The sequence below is a fragment of the Equus caballus genome, chromosome 26 (assembly GCF_041296265.1).
Source record: "Equus caballus isolate H_3958 breed thoroughbred chromosome 26, TB-T2T, whole genome shotgun sequence".
NCBI classification, from domain to species: domain Eukaryota; kingdom Metazoa; phylum Chordata; class Mammalia; order Perissodactyla; family Equidae; genus Equus; species Equus caballus.
The window spans coordinates 46,945,327-46,969,043 of NC_091709.1; the positions used below are offsets into that span (position 1 = coordinate 46,945,327).

The window sequence follows — 23,717 nt, forward strand, 5'->3', positions numbered from 1 at the left end:
GACCACAGCACCGACAGGCTGGCGAATGTCTATGAACACCAACCCTTGCAGCACAGATCAAGTCTGGAGTCCCAGCGACTGACGTGATGGCAAAAACAACTTGGCAGTGACTGAGAGGAGAGACAGGCCCTCCCCACAAACCAGGCCCTGAAGGCCCCGGGGGAGGAAGGTGTCCGTGCACAGCGACACGTCAAACAGGGGCGCCAAGCGCAAACCTCAAAGGCAGAACTGCTCTCTCCCGGGTTCTTCGTATCTGATTCCAGCCAAGCACAAGGACAACCCGGTGGGGCAGGCAGACCCCGGGTGCTGACAGTCACGCCTTCAGCTGCAGCAGGACAGCCTGTCTTCAGGGTGCACCGGCAGGAGAACCTATGGCAGGGAGGATGACTTCAGCACGTGGCGCAGCCCACTCTGTCGTCACGGGTATTAGACTTGGAGACAGTGCACACATTCCATGACGGGTCCAGAAGTCTATGTTGATCTAGAAATCTGACTGCCCTCCCTCTCCATGTAACGGTGTCACCACCATCACCACCACCAAGAAATGAAACACGCAACACAGAGTATTCAACAAAGCAAGTATTAAACCATTTATTGGAAACTGGTTAAAAAGTAAGGCACTCGAAACTTCATGGTTTCCTTGAGGCTACAATTTTTGGCTGTTCTTAGTACTATTTCAGGAAAAAGCAACTGGCCTGAGATGGCCCTGCGGACGCCCCGGCTTGGGCTCTAGACTGTGTGACAGGGCTGAAGGCTCCTATCTAACGCGTCCTCGCCCCACTTCCAGCTCAGCAACCTCGATTCCAGCAGCAGTGTGATTTCACACCCACACTACCTACCGTATTAATACAAAGCTCGCTGAAGTCCAGGACAAAGCTGCTTTTCTGAATCAACAGTAGAAAGTCAGAACGTGCAGGCTGCTAGAAAATACCGAGAAGGGTTCATAATACTTTGCCATCAAATGCCCAAGAAGTCAGAGAATAAGACTAAACAACGTGCTCAAGATTAGTTTCTTAATTAGTGAAAATTTCAGGGTAGAAATGTTAATTCACAGCACAGATCACGTGGGTAAAAAGGTGCATCAAGGCGTCTTGATGACGTTGATCTGCACGTAAACTTTGATCTTAAGAGCACTGTCTCCACAGTGAGGTGTACGAGGAGAAAACGGAATGGACGTCACTCGCTTTATGTGCCTGCTGACCTACCTTCCCCAAGCTAAATGTGGTTCTGATCCAAAGCAATCTGGCCACTGGAACTATTTTCAGATGCAAGAAAGGCTATGACACAATTACTTCATTGTCTGCTGCTGCCCCTGCCAGGAGATGCTCGGTCTGTTTCCTGAGCACATATTTTGATCGAGAAGAAATGGAACCACCACATATGGCACCACAGAGCTCCTGGAGGCCCCGGACCACCGTGTGAGAAGCCGCCCTGGAGGGAATCCTCACAACAGGCCCGAGCCAAAGCGGCGTGGCTGGGGGCTGGGAGTCGGCTCCCAAGCAGGACCGCCGGGGCTCCGTGTGGCGTGGGGAAACCCCTTCAGCCTCCTGAGTGCGGAGCCCCGCAGGGACGCTGGCCAGCACACGGTCCCTTCTGCTTCCTGAGGGCAGACCTGTGGTCACCCTCAACTCCTAAATGACCACCTAGCAGACAGCCTGACAGGCAGGGAGAGTCTCAGACTCAGGAGAGCACTCCAGAGGCTGTGTGACCGCAACCTGGGCCCCAACAGCGACTGTCAAAGGGGCTGAGCAGAACGAGCAGGGTAGCCACAGCCTCCCCAGCCCACCGCCGGCACACGCTGCCACCAACCACGCCTGAGGGACGCTGCTGTACAACTTCATCTATCATTCAAGTTTCCGCTGGGAAAAAATATTGACATTCTAATAAACATACAAATTAAAAAATCATCCAGCAAGTGGTCTGAAATTTGACAGTAAAGCTTTTTGGTGAAATCTTTTAGGTGGGGGAATAAAGTCAAAGAATTATTACAAGGAAAAAAAAGATTTAAGGTGACTTTAACTACTCTACAGTGCTACTCGGTGCACCCAAGGTCAGGAAGGAAACCTGCTCAGACCGTCTGGACACGTGCTCGACGGGGCTGGCTGAACTAACTCGCGGGAGGCTATGCACAGAGGCTGCCCGTGGTTCTATGGGAGGTGACGAGGGGCTGGTCCGTGCTCTGACAAAAGTAAAGACGACCTTCCGTCACTGCTGGTGAAGCATGCGGCGGGCTGAGAGGAAGGCAGGCTTCCGCGGCTGCAACAGGAGGACGGAGAAGGGGCCGGCTGGGCACCGGCACTGTCAGGCTGTCGCTAGCTCACCACCAGAGCAGGGTAGCGGAATGTGCACGTTTCCTCCTCAAATTAAAAACAGAAACAAAAACCGAAACCCCGACAGGCTCCGTGTCTCAGTGACTAAATCGAGAACCAGAGAGGACAGGGGCAGAAGCTCGGGGCCGAGAGACTGAGCAGGACGCTGCTTTGGGCTGCTTCCGCCAGGCCCGCCGCCCCGACCGCGGCTTCGGAGCGCTCGGCGTGCCGCGGAGTGCGCTCTAGTTGTTCTCAAATCTGGCGTATGGGTTTTCTTCTTTAAACAAACCTGAAAATGAAAGAGAATTGATTATAAACGCGTTCAGCCAATGGCAAACAAAACTCAAGAAAGCAATATAATTTTTACGTGAAGATTTATTGACACCATGAGAAAAATGCTGTTCGAATATAAGCAGGTTCAAATACTACGCTTAACCTCTTTTGAAGGTCAAACCACAGGTGACCTTAAAATTGAAATAAAATTTACTGGAAACAATGATTCTAAGAAAAACAGATCCTAAAAAAAAAAGACTTTAAATTTCTTAATGTCTCTTTGAGAGAATCAGCAAATAAGTCAAAATTTCTTCCCACAGTGGGCGGCTAATACTACACAGAAAAACACAAAACAAAACCACCTGTCTTTAAATGTCCTTACAAATGGTGATTAACTTTTAGAATTAAGTCTTCAGAAAGAACTAAGGAGACTGTCAATTTAACTGTCAAGTGTTATGACATAAGTGTGATGATGTATTTAACCATGAAAATAAATCCATGTGCTTTTCTCTTTGCATTGAGGAAGTACACACGCAGAAAAATCTGTATCGCGTGCCAAACTTATCTGGAGCCAGTGCCACAAATCTCCTTACTGCAGGTTCTTTGGGGGAGGGGAGGGGCAGAGCAGAGCAGGAACCGGGAGGCAGGGGCTGCGCGGTCTGCTGCCTCTCTCCTCTCTCGAGGGCACCAGCGGCCCTGGGCCTGGGGGGAAGCGCACAGCCCACTTTGGTACAGAGCGCTCATGTGCCAAATGCCTAGCACAGCAGTCTTGTTCAGGTCTGGTTGAAAAAACAAACAGCTCCTAGCTCTCCTTCTAGTCCAGAGGGAACAACAGAGGTAAACTGCTCTGATAAGGAAATCACACGCCTTCTAACACAGAGAAGGCTGTCGTGGGTGCGGTATTTAGGGTGTTAACTGAACCCAGCATGTTCACGTGCCTTCTTCCCCTCTCCAAGGGGGTTCCCAAAAGTCTTCCTTGTAGCTGGGCTTTCCAAAGTCCAGGCCGTTCAGTGGGCTGTATTATAAACTGGCTCGACAAGTCCATTTCACCAGTGCAATTAAAGGCCAAATTAACCACCCAAACAGTAGGAATGAAGCCAATTGGTGCACTGTTACAGAAAATGCCACCTCCACTGAGAGCCCTGGCCCAGGCATGGGGCACAGCAAAGGTCGGAGACCTCAGATGCTGCCTGAGTTTGGCAGTAAAAAGCACTTTGTTGTGTGCGTGCACCCATTCATCTTGTCTTTTATTTGCATTAGTGTTAATCAGATGCCAAAAGCCCCTTCTGACACTTTTGAGTTTTGTGGAAACCAAGCTTCCCCCAGCCCAGGGGAGTCACACCGCTGCTCAGTGGGCACCAGCGTGCACGCAGGCAGAGGGGCCAGGGATGGGGAAAGGCAACATGCTGAGGCTACTTGACAAGGGAATTTCACCTGGGAGCCCATCAGCCCCCAAGCCAGGGACCCGGGAAATGGGGGCAGGCGAGGATGGGACACTGGGGTTGGTGCTGCGGGCAGGGACACACAAGGAAGGCTCCATCAGCCATTGGACAACCTGCCTTCAACAGAGGAGACCCAGAGGCAGGAAGAGAGGCAGCAGGGGCAGCCTCATGCCGGAACCCACACCTGGAGGCGGTAGGGTCAACCCAGGCCTGAGGCGGAGACTGGGTTCACAGCACAAGGACATGACCTTCAGAGGCGGCCTGTACAGACGGGGAGAAGGACGTGCAGCCAGCGGGCTGGCCTGAATCAGCGTGCACAGCCCAGGGCCCCAGAAGCTTCACAGAAGGAACCTAGCCCTTGGGATTGACCACCTTAGTGGGCAGGACCGTAAAAGATGTATTTCCTTATGCAAATAGAAGACTTCAAAGTAAGTGCATCAGTCGGAAAAGATTTTGACATTTTCCTGATCGATTCTGCTGTTAGCACAGCTGCCTGGACTACTTAACACGTGACACACAGTGACAGGTTATGGTGACAGATCATGGGGTCAAGGGACGCAGAGTGGCTCAGGCCGGCTGTCATCAGCCAGCCCGAGGTGCTGTGCCTCCGGGTGGACCAGGGGAGTCAACAGGGCCGAGGGGTCATGAGCAGGAGCAGAAACACTCTCACGTCAGCCATGGATTTGGCAATCAGTACAGAACCCACTCAACACAGGAGCAGATTTAATGCTCTCAAACACTAAAAAATAGTCACCCTCCCAAAACTCGCCACACAGAAATCAAAACCAAACCAGCACAAAACACCTAGGAAACCGGGAAAGTGGCGGCAGGGCCTCCGTTTTGGCCAAGGCTTTCAAAAAGGAATGTGCCCGCCACACCCAGAGGCGGGGAAAGAGCAGGAGAAACATAGGGTGAAGGGCCTGCAGGGGACACAGAGAGCTAGCCCCACAGTCCGAGGGCCCACTCCACCTCAGGGGAGATGACAACAGAACAGAAGGGCCTCAGCGAGTTGCAGCACTTCACAAGCACACCAGCAGCCGGGAGGAAGACTGGCTGAGAAACAACTGTCTATGGCTCCGTCCTTCCAGACACACAGTGGAATTATTCATTACCGTCCCACTGGGACTGAAAGCCAGCTGCCTTCCCAGCAGAGGTGTCTTTCTGTTACAGAGGATGAACCCAGAGGAGGAGGCCACAGCCCAAATCCTACAGCCAGATCCCACGGGGCTTCACCAACGACGAGAGGCCTGGCATCGATTCCTAACCAATTACAGCACAGATTCCATCCACTCTTACCATATTTTTTTCTGATTTCATCATGTCTTGACTTCATCTCTGCTCTCCTAAAAAACAAAGAAATCTCGTTTAGCACCAAAAGACAATGTAACTTGAAAAGATGTACCTTTTACTCCCTTGAGCAGAGAGGCTGCGGGTTTACTTTCGTCCCCAGAACGAGAGCAGGCAGGGATGAGCTGGGCCATCAGGCCACACTCCCATCAGGACAGGCAGGGTGACAATGACCAGTTTTCTGAGGCTGCTCCAATATTGTGTCATTCAATTCTTTATTTCAATAAAAGCAATTCAAGTGCCCAATAAGGTGATTTTTAAAAAATTCTTCTTTCATATGAAGAAAACGTACAGATCAGTAAAACCTCATGCTGGGTTCTGAAGACAGTCAGGAACACGTGATTGTTAGTTTTTATTTAGGGGCATATGGCCTCAGGGTGACAGCACGGGAACCCGTACAGTCTCAAGCCTTACCAGCTGTCAGTCTCACGGTCAGCACCTTGCTGAGCCACGACCCTGTCCCTTGTCAGGCAGGGAATAGTGACCTGCCCTGCTGCCGCCGAGTGCTGTCCCACGGCCCCATCACACACTCGCCAAAGTGCTGTCACCAGCAGAGTGCTGCTCCTCAGAGTGCTGGCGACACACGAAAGCCAGTCTGGCCACAGGCAGACAGGCAACCCGGACCAAGTGCTTTCCTCCCTCTCTGAGCCTCCACCTGCTTGTCACAAACGGACGGCTGGACCAACTGCCTTTAAACCCCCACCCCGGCAGCACTGAGACCCACCAGCCACCAAATCGTCAACAGGACGTTCTGCCAGCTACAGCCCTTATTTAACTGACTGGCAGGAACAGACAGGAAGCCTGTGATGACAAGGTAGTGGCTACATGCCACGGCCCCCCCAGTTTCTCACCCTGTATAGCACAACCCAGGAAACCCCACAGACACTCAGCACCTTCTTAACTTGTAAAAATGGAGAAAAATGGTGACTTCTAAAGGTCACTTTCCACTGCCTTCCAGATCTGAGCTCCCTTGAAATGAACCTGCCCCAAAAGGGACGGCATGTGGCTCACCTTTCCTCCTGCCGTATCCTCCTCTCCTCTCGCTCCCTCATGGCCTTCTCCTCACTTTTGTCGGGCTTCCGGCTCTTCTTCCTCCGGCAGCAGCAGCAGCAGCAGACAGCGACGCCAAGGAGGACGGCTCCCCCCAACACCGACATGGTGATAATCAACGCCTCGAAGTTCACTGGAAATTCAGACGTGTGGTTAGAAGCGCTTCGAGCAGGGAACGCACCACTAAAGGCACCGCTGCCTCCGCGTAGCGAGCTGTGTGAGAACAGGGGAGCACAAGCGGCTTGCACCTCAGCTGCCGCAAGCCCAAGCGGCTGGGCTCAGAGAGCCTAAGGCCGGCCCCCACAAGGAGGGGAGCGGGAAGGCCTTCCCGAGTCTTCTCTCAGCCGCAGGTTCCTGCCTTACTAACAATCGATCAACTAAGCAACGGATGGGAGCCACAGGGTAGTCACCTGACACTGAAAAGATGTTTCGAGCCTGAGAAAAGTTAATAAACCAGAAAGAAGAAAATACTCAGCTGTGTATTGAGACACCCCTAAGACATTTAAACTCTGAATTTCATGAAACTCACAGAAACAAAGTCAAGCCCAATGGGCTTATTTGGTTATTTAGATCAAAGTCAAGTCAAACATGCGTTTCCAGCAGGAACAAACTTCCGACCTCGGCCTGCAGAAGGAAGGGCCCCGGGGCAGGCCCAGCGCAGGACAGAAGGGCTATCATCTTCCACGCTGGGGGCTGAGAACGGCTGACCAACCAGCATCAAATGACCTTCTTATTTCCCGTCCAGACCAAACTTCAGACACAAATACAAACTTAAAACAGGTTCTATATATAATTCTTTTCAATTTCTCTTAAGGATTCACAAATGAAAACCAGTCAGTATTTTTCTATTCCACTCAAGCCAGAGCAGATCAAAGAGCCCTCTGACGCTGCTTTTGCAGATATGCTTCCAAGCACGCAGTTCAAACAGCCACTGCAGGCCTTCGGGGGCAGAGGCCGCCCGGACAGCGGCGCCACCTTACTGTGCACATGCTACAGCAGTTCCACTGCTTCCTGAAACCGGAGCTACAACTGTGCCCCAAACAGAGCTAACAGCTCTGCCCCACGGGCCCCTTGGCTGTGGTGGGGCAGGGCCCAGAAGGTGAGAGCTCTGCCTGGAGGAGAGAGGCCGACAGTGGTGCCCTGGTAGCCCCCAAATCCCCCTGTCCCAGAATGGCCCCTGAGACACACTTCAGGGCGGCTGCCGGCGGCACAGCACTCCTCCGTCATCTACTCGACTACTTTAACAATCAGGAACAGGTCTTACATCTGGTCAAATGCCCTCTGAGCTTCTGAGCATGTTTTTTTTCCTTTGACCTCTTCCGGAAGTGCCAGAACTGCAAGAACTAGTAGTAAAAGGTATAATTAGAAAGGAGACCTTCACACTAGCAGATGGTATAGTTTTTTGACTACAGAACTCTAGAATAATCAACTTTAAAAACCAATGAGATCAATAAGATAACAGGCTCTAAAATTTATTTACTCCAAAATAGCTTTTCTGATTAGCAGGCGAAACCAGCTATGAAACATCAGCTATGAAATATATAAAGTCCCATTATAATGGGAAACCAACCTCTGGGCTCCTTTCCCTGTTAACCCTGAATTCTACTAAAGATGTGAAAGACGACCAGAAGGAGGGCCATGACATCCTGCTTCTGCACAAAGGTTCGAAACTGTAAAGATCCCAATGAGCATATATATTTAAGGTTATTACAACTAAAACCCCAGAACAAGTTGCCTAGAATTAGATAAAATGATTCTACGTTATTTGTAAGAATAAAAGACACCTGTGTTGTGAGGCCTGAAATGAGCATTAAGTGCTGCCTTGACAGTGGGGGAAGCCAGGAGGGCCTCCAATGGCCCAACCACAGTTCGCCTCCCCACTCTGCTCCCGCAGGTACGGCCCTAGCCAAACAACACTCCCCGCCATGGGGACCAGGAGCAGTGCCTCCTTATCTCCAAGCAGCAGGGTTCAATGACATGCAGCCTGCGGAATTAAGCAAACACGCCCATCATATCTTATCTCAGGAACCAGGGGGCAACCCACCCTCTTGTTACTACAGAGCCTGCCTCCCACAGCCCTGGGTCCTTCCCCTGTGTGGTATGCAGTGTCCCCCTCCTTTGGGCTGTGACTATCACTAATAAATTGCTAGGGATCCCATCTGTCCAGTGTGGGGTGTCATGTGTTCAGCCACCCCTGTAGCCCTAGGGCAGGAATTTCATTTCACAGGAGAGTTATCAAAAAATACCTGCCATTTGGGGGCTGGCCCTGTGGCTGAGTGGTTAAAGTTCTATGTGCTCCCTTTGGCAGCCTGGGTTTACGGTTTTAGATCTTGGGTACAGACCTACTCCACTTGTCAGCCATGCTGTGGAGGCATCCTGTGTACAAAGCAGAAGAAGATGGGCACGGATGTTAGCTCAGGGCTAATCTTCCTCGAGCTAAAAAGAAGAAAGGGGGAGACCCACCCAGTGGTGTAGTAGTTAAGTTTGCGTGCTCTGCTTTGGTGGCCCAGGGTTCACCAGTTTGGATCCCAGGCACAGACCTACGCACCGCTTATGAAGCCACGCTATGAGGCGTCTCCCATACAAAGTAAAGGAAGATGGGCACAGATGTTAGCTAATCTTCCTCAGCAAAAAGAGGACGACTGGTGGTGGATGTTAGCTCAAGGCTAATCTTCCTCAAAAAAGAAGAGGATTGGCAACAGGTGTTTAGCTCAGGGTGAATTTTCCTCACCAAAAAAAAAAAAAAAAAAGCCTGCCATTTGAAAAGGTGCTCAACATGAGTCATCAGAGACATGCACATTAAAACCATAATGAGATACCACCTCCCACCCACCAGAGGGGCTAAAATGAAGATGACTGATCATCCCAAGTGTTGACAGGGATATGGAACAACTGGAACTCGCACACTGCTTGGAGGAGTGTAAATTGGTACAGCCACTCTAGAAAAATGTTTGGCAGACTTAATAAGGCTAAACAAAAATGCATGCAGGGACCCAGCAATTCCGCTCCTAAGGACATGTCCAGTGGAAGAGAGGGCTGGCGCTCACCCCACACAGGAGTTCCAGCACTGCTGTAAACAGCCCCGATGTCCACCAGCAGCAGAAAGGACAGACTCCTGCGGAACACTGAACAGCAACGAGACAAACCGGGGCACTCGACACCACCCATCTCAGACTACTGCTGAAGAAGTCAGACAAAGCAGCACGCGGGTTCCTCACAGGGACGGTGGGAACAGGCAGCGTGAATCTACTGTGACGGAACATCAGTGCAGCGGATACCCCCGGGTCCTGAGAGGCACAGGCTGTGAGTGCTGGGAAAGGTCTGCATGTTTTGCTCAGTGGCGATTACCAGTCTGCCTCATCGACTGTATGTATGTGTACACACGTGCGTTTATGTTCTACAGACGGCAGTCTATAGAGCGGGAGGGCGACTTAAGATACGCGCACTTCATCAGAAGTTACGCTCCGATTTAGGGGCCGGCCCCGTGCCCGAGTGGTAAAGTTCACGCGCTCTGCTGTGGTGGCCCAGGGTTTTGCTGGTTTGGATCCTGGGTGCGGACATGGCACCGCTCATCAAGCCACACTGAGGCAGCATCCCACATGCCACAACTAGAAGGACCCACAACTAAAATATACAACTATGTATCTGGGGGCTTTGGGGAGAAAAAGGAAAAATAAAATCTTTAGGGGAGAAAAAAAGAAGTTACGCTCCAATTTAAAAATATCTTAATAGTTAATGCTCAAAATGCCAAGGGTTCCCTGGTCTAGGCGTTGTCTCTGTGGAACTGTCGGTAAGGAAGGTTCCATGGAGAAGACAGCCATCTAGATGGAAGCAGAGGGCAGCCGGGCCCAGCGAAGCCTTTCTTGTCTGAGGACAGCAGAGAGGATGGCCAGCAGGGTGGATGTGATGGAGTGTGTGCACACACACACACACCAGGCATCCCAAAACCACACACACAAACTTCTGGAATCCCTGGGTCCTCGACCCTGGAAGTGAGCTGTTTCAGATGGAAGTTGAAGGATTCTGAGATGGAAATCAATTAGAAAAAAGACAGACAAATAAGGAATAAGCCGCAGACGGATCCAAGATGCAAACACACAGAACCAATCACCGAAGTACTCGAAGACAACATGGCTCCTTTACAACCAGGAGGCCAGCGGGCTCTGCATGACCTCAAAACCTGAGGCTATAAAAGAAAAGATTAATAAACCCAACTACATAAAAATAAGTTCCATATAGCAAAGCACACCACAAACTAATTTAAAAGGCAAATTAGGAAAGAATTTGGATCTCATAAAGGGCTGATTTCCCTGATGAAAGAATGCCTGTAAAGTCAACCACACGTGGTCGGAAAGGGACACCCGAGACAAAGGCAGGGCCGTGCCCATTCTGGGCAGGGACTCCTCACTCAGGGAAGTCGGAGCGCCTATGGGAACCTGCAGGTGTCAAGGAGGCGCATGAACACCACCGAGACATAATGTGCTGAGACATCCAAAAGTCTCCAAACTCGCCTCTCCCTCTCCACCGTCCCAGGACGTGCAGAGACTCAGCGCAGAAGCAAGGCTGATGGCCTTGACAGTGGGCCGCCAGACCCCGGGGACCCTGCTGCTTTCTCAGACACTACAAGCTCTCACTGGCTTTCCACCTTCCCAGTGTGAGCATCACAGAACTACCGGGAGTGTGTTTTTTGGCAGCTTATGTTAATAGAGCACAACCAGAATTTTCAAAATAGCACTGATCTTGCAAGAAGCCAATGAAAACAATGACTTACCCCAGCAAACACCCCAGCGTGCAGAACTCAGCTTACAAAGAGAACCAGGAGGCAGGATCTTTGTCACTGGGTAGTCCAAGCATGCCTTATTAGTGTTACACCAAAGACACTGAAAGAGATGGATGATCGATAACGTCAGAAATGCAACATCAACACCAAAGGACCAGACTGCCCAGGATCCGACCCCTTCCACCACCTCTACCACCAGCCACACTGTCTGCTCCCCTGTGGGTGGCTGCAGTGGCCTTGGCCCCCACTCCAACACCATCCTGCTCAACAAGGTCGTGTTATTCAAACCTCTTTCACCAGGCACCCTCCCTGGCCATGCGGCCTCCATGCTGGTCCTGAAAGCTACCAGGCGGCTCCTGGCCCAGGGCCTTTGCACAGCCTGCTCTTTCTGCTCGGAAGGCTCCTCCCCAAACACACGTGGCTCCCTCACGTCCTCCAGGAGGCCTACCCTGAGCAACCTGCATTAAAACTGCCCCCCGCTTCCCTGACCTCTGCCCCTTCCACAGCACCACGTGCTGACACACCATGCACAATGGTACCAGGCCCCTCTTGGTTCTTACAGGAGTGCAGGCATTTGTGTGCTTACTGAAGTACCCTGGGCAGGCGGGACAGAGCCTGGCAGAGCTCATTAAGGATCTGTTTTGTGGACTTCTGCGACCGTGGTAATCACTATGTAAAGATCCTACCTTTGACCTTTGACTGCACTGAGTGGGCGGTTTTACTGGTGTCATCACTGGTCGTCTTAAAGACAGTGCAACTAAGGCTCAAAGGCACCTGCTCAGAACTTGAGAGCTGGAGGGGACCTTGCAGACGCTCCGTCTGAGTCCCTAAGACGTGAGGGGTGAGGTGGGCAAGGTGCAGAGACAGTGCTGTCGCACGAGTGCGCGCGAGTCCAGAGCTGCAGCCATGACGCCGCTCCAAACCAGGCGGACGCTGGCAGCCAGGGTGGCACGGGACAGGCCGCACCTGACACGCTGCCCCGGCAGGACTTCGCTGGGATTTTCAATCTTGCAGGTAACAGTTTGATGGGGTTTTTCTGAGTTTTCAGCAGGACAGAATTCATGGTGTCTCTGTCCCAGTGAGGGGAGAGTCCGTCACAGAGTAGGGAGTGGAGCCCCGGCCTGGGCCCCTTAGGGCCTCGTGTTTAACAAGGCCCGGCGCGCACTAAATAAAGAGCAGGAAAACACCTTCATTGTGGCCATTGGAGACCATCTTCTATCTTAGCAGTTCTGTTCTGGTTTAACAATTTTTGGTAAATCCTCCATTTTCAAATAGCTCAAGTTTTAAATACCTAATTTTCCATTTTTATATGACAGTTTCACCAAAAGCCATAGGAGTTCACTAGGACAAACTCTCTCTTGTGGTTTTGCTGTGGCTGTTAATTTCTCTGTTTTAGATTAATGAAGTAATATGCAAATGTGAGCAACTCAGGTGGCACCAACAGGACAGTGTGCTCTCGGCCTCCCTTCCAGCCTGCTCAGGCTCCTCGTCAGGCCTCCCAGGCACCTGCACCTCCTTCCAGAAACCTGTGTGATTCGAGGTTGGGCACAGGCTGGTCTATCCCTTGCCCTGGCGTTCACCCCCACGTTCGTGTGCGCCTCTGCTCCCTGCATTTCTGACTTGATCTGTCAGAGTTCAGAGTGGGGGTCAGGCCTCCAGAGGAAGTGTCCACCCCACTGTGGTCTGGGCACGCCCTTCAGCTGCACCGAGCCTCAGACATCGTACTGCACGAGCCTCGATCATACTGCCGTCCCCATCAAACCTCCCTCCAGGAAAGGCAAGTCAAGTGAGACAAGGCCGCAGAAGTGCTCTCAACACTGCAAAGCAAAGCAGAGCACCGGGCTGTTTTTACGGCAGAAATGACTTCCAACAGAAAAATTCGCAGACTGTAAAGAAGCACCATCAAAAAAACACCAGCTGGGGCCATCCCGGTGGTGTAGTGGTTAAGTTCACGCACTCCGCTTTGGTGGCGTGGGGTCCAAGGGTTCAGATCCCAGGTGTGGACACACACACGGCTCAAGCCATGCTGTGGTGGTGTCCCACATACAAAATAGAGGAAGACTGGCAGAGATGTTAGCTCAGGGCCACCCTTTCTCAAGCAAAAGGAGGCAGATTGGCAACGGATGTTAGCTCAGGGCCAATCTTCCTCACCAAGAAACAAAAAAAAAAAACCCACCACCTGTAAGGACCAGACCCACATGAGCATATTCAGTGCTATCAATGGCAAGATCAGAAACTGCAGTAACAGCTTCTTTCAATTTTTACTCAGCAAATGCAAGTGTGCACTGAAGTGCTATGTCCTGACACGATGTCTGGAACCTACAACACTGCCATGTGGGATGAGAGTTCTTTTTTAAAGACATGGCTAACATCTTAGAGCAGAAATCATCTGATATATCTCTCCTGTCTCGTTCATCAAGTCCCACTGCCAGGGAAAGAAAAACCCAGGTTACGTGGTTAGTTCTAAAACCCGACTGGTGGGAGGGGGGCACCCTCCCCCAGAGTCCCCAGGCATAGGCCCCACAGAAGGCTGTTTTCTCTCCCAGCCATCTCCGCCCCAGGCCTTGCGTTCTCCATGCTGACCACACAGGGCTGCGGTGAAACAGGGCTGGAGACTCGTGGCGAGGTGCTGCTGAATCGGGAGCTGTCGGGCAGTGGTGCCCACCAAGGGGAGCAGCAGCAGGACCCTAACAAAGCAGCTGTTCCCACAAGTCCTCTGACAAGCCCAGGGGGCAAGTTTCCCCAAGGTTACTCTGCACTTCTCCTGACGGCCAGCTGCACACACCTACCTGTCAGATCCCAGGATGGCCCAGCTAGACATGACCTCCACGAGCCTTAGGCTTGTGCTCCACAGCAGCTACCCTCTTGCTCAAGGTCACACAGGGACTCAACAGAACTGGGGACAACATCTGAACAGCCAGCTCCGAGTCTTCCCTCACAACTCTGGTGAGCTATGGACAGAGTCTGACCCCACTGACTACATGCCCTCTAAGACCCTCACAGATCTGACGGCCTGGGTCTCTCCTTGCTCTCGCCCCCTTTCTCCCTTCCTGTATGAAGAGCTGAGAGAGAAGCACCTACCCCCACCCCTGACAACTGATGCAGAACACGGGACAGGCTTAAGACTCTGGGTCAACGTTACGGACAGCCCATGTTCCTCTCGGAAGGGCTCTTGGGAAAGCTGAACCCTCGGCACTGCTCAGGGCAGTGAAAATACTGTGTGATATTATAATGAGGGATACACGTCATTACACACTTGTCCAAACAGCGGCAGATGAGCAGGGCTCTGGGCACTCCCCACTAAGTCTCGGGGGCCCAGCTGCAAAATGGAGCTGCAGCCCCTGCCCCTAGAGCCTCTAAGGTCTAATGACGCCTGCAGGAAAGCCCTGGTCACAGGTTAACAGTCATAGAAGAGAGGCCGCGCACAACCCCTCAGCCCAGCGCGCGTCCTCCTGTCCCCCTCTCCCCGGCCCCCTCCTGCTTCTGAACACCATGCTCACCCAACACCAAGCCCACCGGCTTCAGCGAGGCCTGAGGCTTCCCAACCAGCTCACACGTGTTGCCAGCTACACTGCCCCAACTGACAGATCTTAACATCCCGAACACTGCTTCAGTTCAATAACGTGTACTGATGACACTCAGGTGGCATCTGCAGCGTCCATGAGATGTTTAATATGCCCAAGAAAGGCTAAAACAGTATTTAATGCCCATCACAAAAAATACCTCCACAAACCCCAAAGAGCAGAACCCCTGGCACCCACGAGACCCTCCGGAGTGAGAGGAAGGGGGCTGCTCTAGGACCTGGGCAGACCCCGGGGCTACTTACAGAGACGTTTTTCAGGCACTCTTCACAGGTCTTGTTGGTGTTCTGAGAACAAGCTGCGGGGAGAAGAACAAACCAACCAGTGAGGACCATGTCGTGGGAGCCGCAGCCAGGAGGGTGGACTGCTTACAACCTCGGAGACCAACATCCCCTCCCCACCCCAAGGAGGACAAGAGACAGCACGCACAGGGTTCCTGCCCACAAGGGTCTTCCAGGAAAGACGACTCAGCACACAAAGGCAACGCTTTCTCCGTCCCGCCCTCAGGCGGCGAGCTGCTGTGGGAACCACCACCACTAACCCGAGGCCTCCCATCTCATGAGAGACACTCTTTGGAAACTGAGTCCCCAGCAAGGCCAGGCCCCAGCTCCCTGATCGATGCCCCCCAGGCAGGGACATGCTCCCGGGACCAGAGGGTTCCAATCCTGTGGAGCACCCCGAGGCTCTCACTGTTCTTCACAGGATGGTTGATACAGGAAGGGGGTCACAACCCACACAGCTGACAGCTCTGAAACTCAAGCTAATCAGAAGACCTAGTGAACGAATGAAGAATTTCCAGTACCCCATCAAGTAGCTGCTATTTACCCCACACCACTCCTTAAAACAAACACATTTTGAAAAGAGCTCTGTGTGCAACCTCATTAGTCACCAGGAATCGCAGATTAAAATCATGCAATACCACTTCTCACCCACCAGAATGGCTAAAATTAAAGAGACTGCCAATGCTAAATGGTGGCGAGCATGTGAGGATGCAGAGCAAACGGGAACTCTCACCCGGTGTTGATGGGAGTGCAAATGGTTCAACCACGTGAAGGAAAGGTGTGGCACTTGCTCATTAGACAGATGCATGTCCACCCCATGACTCACAACTCCATGCTTACGTATTTCACCCAAGAAACATTAGCACACACGCCCACAGGAAGACTTGTACAGGAGTGTTCACAGCAACTTACTTCATAACAATAGTCAAAGGCTGCAAACAGCCTAGATGTCCACGTCCAGGAGGACGCAAAAAGTGGTAGAGTCAACAGTGGAACACTATGCAGTCATAAAAAGTAGTGCACTGTATACATAAAACACGGATGGGTCTTGACAACATTGCATGGACTAAAAGAAGCCTTCCACAAAGACCACATCGCACAATGCCATGGATATGCAGTCTGGGAGTAGGTGAACTCAGGGGAAAAAGGGCAGTGGCAGCCTGGGCAACAATGGGTGGGAGAGGCCTGAACCTTCTGGAGAGAAGGCGGTGTTCTGGCGCTTGATGGGATCAGGGTCACATGGGTGCAACTCACCCAATGGCACATGTGAGACCCCTGCACTCCACTGTCTACAAAACCTGTCTCAAGAGAAAAGACAAATGCTGCACTCTAGTGTAGATGACGCATGCAGCCAGGCATGCGGGGAGTGCACGATGCACGTCACTCACTTTACAACATGTTAGGGGAAGGATGCAGGATGACACGTGGACAGGTGAGTTCAGCAAAACGTGAACGATAAAACCCAAGTGTCGAGTGTGAGTGTTGACTGCACCATTCTCCCAGCTCTGCTGTGTGAGTGAAGACTTTCATAACAAAACGTAGGGGAGCGTGAACTTTAAGCCCCCACTGTACTCACTGTTTCCTGGAGGGACTAACCCACAGACACACTGGTGCTTACTCTGAAATGGGTGGGGTTGCCTGAGTCAACAGTCCAGTCCCTCCACATTCCATGTTTCTAAATAAAGTCCTATTTTATTTGAAATGAAAGCCCATTTTGCCACACATGATTCTACAACAATCAGTATTAACAGCAATCTTTTCAGAGACTAGTGGCTGGGATTACGTTTATGCTGAAGCTGATTTTAAGCTGCTTCATCAGAACGATAGGTTTTATTTAGCCCTAAGAAGGTAAAGAAGATTGACAACCCCTGAAATACCCTGACTTCTCAAAGCACTGCTGAGAGGTGACAGTGGCACTTTGATGAGAACTGCACTCTTGACGTTTCAGTCCCCGGTGCCCTGGCACTGTGGGAGGGAGAAGCGAGTGTAGAGCGAAGGTGAAGACCCCTGTGATACTTGGTGACCAAGTCCTCACTGAGAAACTCGGTTCCTAGCTCTTCCACCAAAAGGATCTAGAAAGGACGACATCGACAGCAGAGGGCACATATGGTGCCCAGGTCTTGGTTTCTAGACACTGTTCCCCACTAAAAGGAACCAGGGCTCCTCGGAGAAACGGCTGATTCCAGAACCAGGGCATAGAAAGGAGCTGGGACAGCTTGCTGTGCCAGAAAGTGGCACCAACTTATGGGTAAATGGCAACAGGGCCCAGAAGCCAGCTTGCAGGGAGGTCCTCCATGCCACACCGGGACAATTTAAACACCAGAGTGAGTGACAGTAATAGACTCTAACCTCTTGAGTAGTCCACGACTTCACACTGACATGAAATAAATGCAGAAAAGGCCAACGAGCAAAGGTAGAAGGTGTGAGTTGAAGAGGCCCCATTCCACAACCATCAGTCCACACAGGCGGCAAGGTCACTATGCCCAGCGGTGGAGTGACAGCATATTTGGTTTCCAAGCACCTCCTCAGCTTAGTAATCACTTATGAAGAGAAAATAGCTCCTTAGAAGTGACCAAAGTACCAGCATGGTAAGCTGTGACTGCATGACAATGGGACAAGTGACAGCAGGTGCCTCCTGGGGAGGTGAGAGGACAGTTACCGAGCTGTTGAATCCTCCAAAACAGGCCTAAATCGAATCACAGGAAACCAGGCAAGACTAAATTGAGGGTCCTTCCACAGCGGCTTTCTGAAAACAAAGACAAACTGAGCAGCTAACCCAGGTGAATGGAGATGAAGAGACATCACAAAGAAGAGCACCACGTGAGCCTTGATGGGGGACAGAGGGACATTACCAGGATAACTGGTAAACTGTACACGGACATATCGTACCAATGGTAAAAGTCCAGATTTTGATCATTAGTTTCCAGTTATGTAAAAGAATGTCCTTATTCTCAGGGGACACACCCTGAAGAATTTAGGGGTAAGGGGCCACACCAATTACTCTCAAATGGTTTGGTTAAAAACGCAACATGCAGACAGAGAGGGAGCGGCAAAGTAAAGCTGGCAAAGGCTGAGAACAGAAAGGGTCAGGAGTTCACTGCAGTGTTTATTCCGTCAGCTCCTCTGCAGCTCTGGAATTTTCCTACACAGGCAGGGAGGCACGGTGCAACCCGCACAAACCCACTCCAAGTCTTTTTTGAAAAATTCTACAGGAAAGAACGCACTTCCTTCTCATCACTCTTAACAGAGTGGCCACAGGGAGCAGGCGTGACAAGGTACAGGAACTTTTTCATGGGGATTTCCATTTTTAAAGTCTTTTTGATAACTGGTCTTGTGTGAACTAAAAGAACTCAGCTCCAAGATACACATCATAAACCCAGTCCCCCCAGGGCCTCTGGATTACAGGTCAGTATGAGTCAACAGAGAGGCGAGGGAGGAGAAGGCCAAGGAACCGCCCCCTCCTCCTGCTCCCAGCAAGCCAAGAACAGGGCAGGTTTTCCCCACGGGGAGAAACATCCAGTCCTCAAGAAAACAAGCTCAAAGCCAGGAAAAGTCATTCTCCCTTGAAAACACTACATCGTCTTGCAGTTAGAAAGGAAAATACATTAACCATTTGCTACTGCCCCAAAGACAGGGAGCTTGACTCCTCTACTCCGCCAACGGTGCACGTATCTTACCTCGTCACGGACGGAGAAAACCATGTGCTCAAAGCCGAGAGGCACAAAACGCCCTTGTGTTTGGTAAGTCTAATGCTGAAAGTGAGCGTCCTGACCGCTGAAGCCCTAGGGCGGAAAATCCTCAACTTGGAGCCTATTCATCAATGATTAGGGAGCTTTCAGTCTCACTTTGGAAATTAAATGAAAAGAAAAACAGGTTCTTCTGTTAAGATACACTAACCCATGATTCATTTTTGAGTTCTTTCCTAAAGTTTCAGGTGAGTCAACTGATTAAGTACAAAAAGACACCTACTAGCATGTGTAAAGACCAATGTTTTTTAAAAATAAAGAAATTAATAAATATATTATTTATCACACATGTCACACAAGACGGAGGGCTGCAGCTGGCCATGTCCCTCAGCAGAACAAGTCCTTAAATCGGGCACTGTGCCTACACTGCATAGTGACAGAGACAGGGAGAGTGCTGGTCATCCTACCATCTCAGTAGAAAAGAAAGATGTGGAGAGTGTACTACAGAACAAAAATATACACTGTGTGTATACGTACCGTACCATCCTGGACAACCTGCCCTGGCTCTCGGAGGGAAGTGGGCAGGAGAAGGAATGCAGACCCCACCCCACACCCCAAATCCAGCACGGCTGCAAGGAGCAGTCAAGGTAGGCCCTCCACCCCCGAGCCCCTTTGGATCCCTCTTTAGGACAACAGATTGAGGTCCTTCGAGGGGCTGTCTTCCCCCTAGATGTAAAGATGAAACTCTGGGATCCAGTCTGACCCCATTCACAATTAGTGGGGTCCAAAGCCCACAAAGGCGGCTTCTTTAAAGAATTTTGCTCCAAATATCTTCAATATCTCACAGGTTCCTAATGTCTCCTCCTCACCAAAGCACACAAGAAGACATTAGAAATTGCTGATTTTGGATTGGTGCAATGTATTCTTTGAATTTACACACCTGTGATGGTTAATTTTATGTGTTAACTTGACTGGACTAAAGGATGCCCAGATAGCTGGTAAAACACTGTTTCTGGACGTGTCTGTGGGGGTGTTTCAGAAGAGACGAGCATCTAAATTGGAAGACTGAGTAAAGATGCCCTCACCAATGCAGGTGGGCATCATGCCATCCATTGAGGGGCTCCCATAGAACAAAAAAGCAAAGGGGTGAATTCAGTGTTTTTGCTTGAGCTGGGACGCCATCTTCCCCTGTCCTCGAACTTCGGTGCTCCTGGTTCTCAGCCTTCCGATTTGGACTGGGGCCACACCGCCAGCTCTCCCGGGTCTCCAGCTTACAGACGGGAGAGCATGGGACTTCTCAGCCTCCACAGTCACGTGAGCCAATCCCTCATACTAACTCTCTTTCTCTATAGCTGTGCTTATCGTATTGCTTCTGTTTCTCTGGAGAGCCCTGACTAATACATACAGCATCCTTACAAGGAAGACAAAAGGGTTTAAATAGTGTAGTCACATTCCTCCGGGATGACAAGCACTAAGAGTCTCACGGGAGCCCATGCTGTGGGAGGGGCCTCTGTGCTCAGTGTGGCTGGAGAAGGAGTTGCTTTTCACGTGAATACTAGTGACAGTCTGGTTTAACTCCCAAACTGTCACAGGACATTCCCGCTCATCTCACATGGGGTCTCTGCAGTTTCAGAAGTCCACTTCAGGGTGTCTCCTGACATGACCACTGTGGTAACTCAGGCACACACCCCTGTGAGCCACTGACAATAAAGAGCTTCTTGTGCAATCATGGACTCCTGGCAGATATCCATTCTGTTTGGTAAAAAGTTCATTCCACATTTGAGCTTAAAACTCAGTTTGGACCAAGAGTTCCGTATACAGTGCAACCCGACCGCTTCAGCAGCACCCGTCAGGACGGCCGCATCGCGAGTGTCCCAGACACAGACCCATGCACACCTGGAGGTGGACTGGAGGACACTCAACCAGTCCTGCCCTGGGATAAACGTCCAACAGGGTCACCGAGAGGAAAGGCGCTGGGCTGTGCTACACAAGTTGGCAAAGCCTGGGATCAGATGAGCTGAGAAAAAACTGGCCCCGGTGCTGGGCCCTGGTCCCCGCTCTTGGGAACCATGAAACAGAGGTTGAGAGGCCGCCTGCAGCTGTTACCACGGCTAGCGATCGCGTGGGGACCGCACACACATCAGTAAACACGGTATTTCTGAAACAGGTCCAACCACAACAGTCCCCAGCTTAAACGCTTCCCAGATCTCCACCAGCCTCCAGGCAGTCCCTCAGGCTCCGCCCCGCCCACTGGAAGCCACCCTCCAGCAATACACAGGTTCTGGAACTCCTTGGCCCTCAGGTCGTGCACTTTCCTCCACACGCTCCCCTCACCCACCCAGCACTCTAATGGCTTGCTCCCTGGTCAGTCTCCACAGGAACTCAGCTCCTCAAGGACAGAGACGAACCGTGGTCCCTGCACCTAGCACAGGTGGTTAACAAGAGCAGGTGGGATAAACGCATGAAGAACGCGCACCGCAGGATTGGGGAGTGTAGACACGATCAGCTGTCCTCCTCGAGGACATCTGTTATTTCCTGTCTTCACATGAGGCCAGGAACCGGCTGCTGTACCTGGAGATTCTTGGAGGGGTCTTCAGGTGCGCGGTGCGGGTGGACGCAAGGGCCGCTCCCAGGCGCCCCGCGTGGAGCAGGGCCCCGCGACACGAGCCCCGGCCCTCCCAGCCCTCGAGGGGCCCGGCCTGGACACCGGCTACCCAGTCTTTCCGCGGGTCGCAGTGAGCTTCAGCGAGAGGGCTGCGTGCTAAGCCAGGCCAACCCGCGGGCCCGCGGAAACGCGCCGCACGGCCGGCCGCCAGCCAGGCACCTGGACCCCCTGGCACGGCCACGCGTGGGGCGGCCACGGCGGCTCAGCCAAGACAAAAGGCCGCTCGGCCCCTTCCTTCCCCGCGGGCACCTCCCGCTGCGGCTCCATCCGCCCGACGGGGCCCCTGGGTGGTCCTTCCGGCCGTCACCGCGGTCCGTGGCGCGCGGGGGTGCAGCGAGCGGGCGAGGCTGTGAGGGCGCGCCCCCTCCGCCGGACCCCGTGACCGCGCGCCCCCAGCCCCGCGCCCCCTCTGCCCTCCGCCTCTACCCCACGACCCTGCGACCCCGAGCCTCGCCGCCGACCCCAGCACCCCGCGTCCCCAAGCCCGCCCCCCGCCCGACCCCATGACCCCGTGAGCCCGCGCCCCCTCGGCCCGCCCCGATGACTGCGTGACCCTCCGTCCCTACGTCGCCTCGGCCGTCCTCACCCACTCCGGGCGGCCCCTGCGCCGCGGCCGCCGGGAGGAGCAGCAGGAGCAGCGCGGCGCCGCCGAGGGACAGTCCCCAGCGCGGCTTCGGCCCGCGGGCCCCGTCGGACGCCATGGTGGCTGCGGCCCTGCTGGTCGGTCGGTGTGTTTGTGGTCGTCGACCGAACACGCCCTATCTCGGACGCCGGCCAGGCAGCCTCTGCCCCGCAGCGCCGCGCGCCGGAAGTGGGCGGGGCGGCGACGCGAGTGCGCAGCCGCAGGCCCTTGCTCGCCCCGCCTCTCGCCCTCCCCCCGCCCCCAGCCCTCCTCCCCCGCGGCTCGCTCTCCCCTCATCCCAGCGCCGCTCAGTACGCCTGCGCAGCTGAAAGCGGGCGGGCTGCGCGCGGCTCGCTGCGGCTCAGTGCGCATGCGCGGCTGGGGCGGGTTGTTGGGACGGGGGCGCGCCATGGCTTCGACGCTAAACTTGAGAGGAACTCTGGGAGGTGGCTCCAGGGACTGGTGATGTCGCCGCCTCTCCTGGGTTGGTCCTGCAGTCCCTGCAGAGCCACTGCGCTCGGCCCGGCCCCCGCCCGGGAGACCGCCGCCCCCGGCTCCTTGGTCCTCGGAAGCCCCTGGGGACGCCCACCTCCCAGGAGCCCGCCCGCCCCGCCTTCCGCGCCCCGGCCGGGCCCCCGCCGGGGCATCCTCCCGCTGCCTCGGAAACGGGCCCTTAATACTAAACCTTGTCGGCCTTCAAATAGGAATATTTGAGGATTTCGTTATTAATGTACTCAAAAAACATTAACAACAACCTCAAACTTTTTTTTTTTTTTTAAAGATTTTATTTTTTCCTTTTTCTCCCCAAAGCCCCCCGGTACATAGTTGTGTATTCTTCGTTGCGGGTTCTTCTAGTTGTGGCATGTGGGACGCTGCCTCAGCGTGGTCTGTTGAGCAATGCCATGTCCGCGCCCAGGATTCGAACTAACGAAACACTGGGCCGCCTGCAGCGGAGCGCGCGAACTTAACCCCTCAGCCACGGGGCCAGCCCCCAACAACCTCAAACTTTGCTTAGACTTTTCTTATTGGAACTTTCATTTAAGTCCTGAGAGGAGCTGCGTTTCTTGCTCTCGTTTTCCCACGGACACCACGAACCCAAACTCACTGGGATTGAGTGGTCCCTCCTGCGAGGACCCATCTTTGATCCTGTGGAAAATGATAAGGGAAACCTTCACTAAACTGGATGGGGAAGGCCTGCAGGGGGAGCTGTCTCGCCCTATGACATCGTCCATTACACCAAAGAGGAAGTGGGGATGTTTGCATCTCAGACGGGAAGCGCAACTAATTTACTGCTGGAGGAAGCTTTCTCCCGCGCCACCCGCGGCAGCTCGGCCGGTGGGAAAGGCCACGGCGCCGCCAAAGAGGAGCCGTTGCTGCCCTGAGCTGTTCCTCTCCCCCAATGGATGTTCCTTTACACCGGCCTGTCCCTCGCCCCACCTTTTCACTGTAAAAGCAGCTCCCGTTCTGTGTTCTCTGGATTTGCCTCTGGTTAGCCATAGCGTTCACGTGCTGAACTGCGGTTCTTTTGGCTATTTTCGAATACACTCATTTTGAGATCAGATAACCAGCAAATTTGCTTGAGTTGACAATCCTTCGGAGAGCTCCCCATGCCATGGCATTTTTCACCCCGTGACGTAGTGCCCTCCCTGTGGAATTGGACCTTGTTGTTTATTGTCTTTAA

General features: G+C 52.8%; 1 protein-coding gene and 1 non-coding gene across 2 annotated transcripts; both read right to left on the bottom strand.

The window, feature by feature from the left end:
* Positions 1-566: 566 nt before the first annotated feature.
* PTTG1IP (PTTG1 interacting protein) lies at positions 567-22,282 on the bottom strand. Its single transcript, XM_070252592.1, has 6 exons — positions 22,001-22,282; positions 15,028-15,080; positions 11,193-11,301; positions 6,383-6,554; positions 5,321-5,367; positions 567-2,598 (listed from the first exon to the last, which is right to left on the bottom strand). Exons 1-6 carry the CDS (start codon positions 22,113-22,115, stop codon positions 2,552-2,554), a joined length of 543 nt encoding a protein of 180 aa, XP_070108693.1. The 5' UTR covers positions 22,116-22,282; the 3' UTR covers positions 567-2,551.
* Positions 762-882, bottom strand: MIR9023 (microRNA mir-9023). The gene has a single exon (NR_128037.1). It is a non-coding gene; the product is annotated as a microRNA mir-9023 (primary transcript).
* Positions 22,283-23,717: the final 1,435 nt, after the last annotated feature.

Excerpts from the sequence above, each read along its gene's own strand:
- PTTG1IP (XM_070252592.1), bottom strand. The coding sequence starts at position 22,115 with ATGGCGTCCGACGGGGCCCGCGGGCCGAAGCCGCGCTGGGGACTGTCC. Across the intron at positions 6,555-11,192 it reads ACGCTGGGGTGTTTGCTGGG|TGAACTTCGAGGCGTTGATT; the intron begins GTAAGTCATTGT and ends CTGAATTTCCAG. Across the intron at positions 2,599-5,320 it reads TGAAATCAGAAAAAAATATG|GTTTGTTTAAAGAAGAAAAC; the intron begins GTAAGAGTGGAT and ends TTTCATTTTCAG.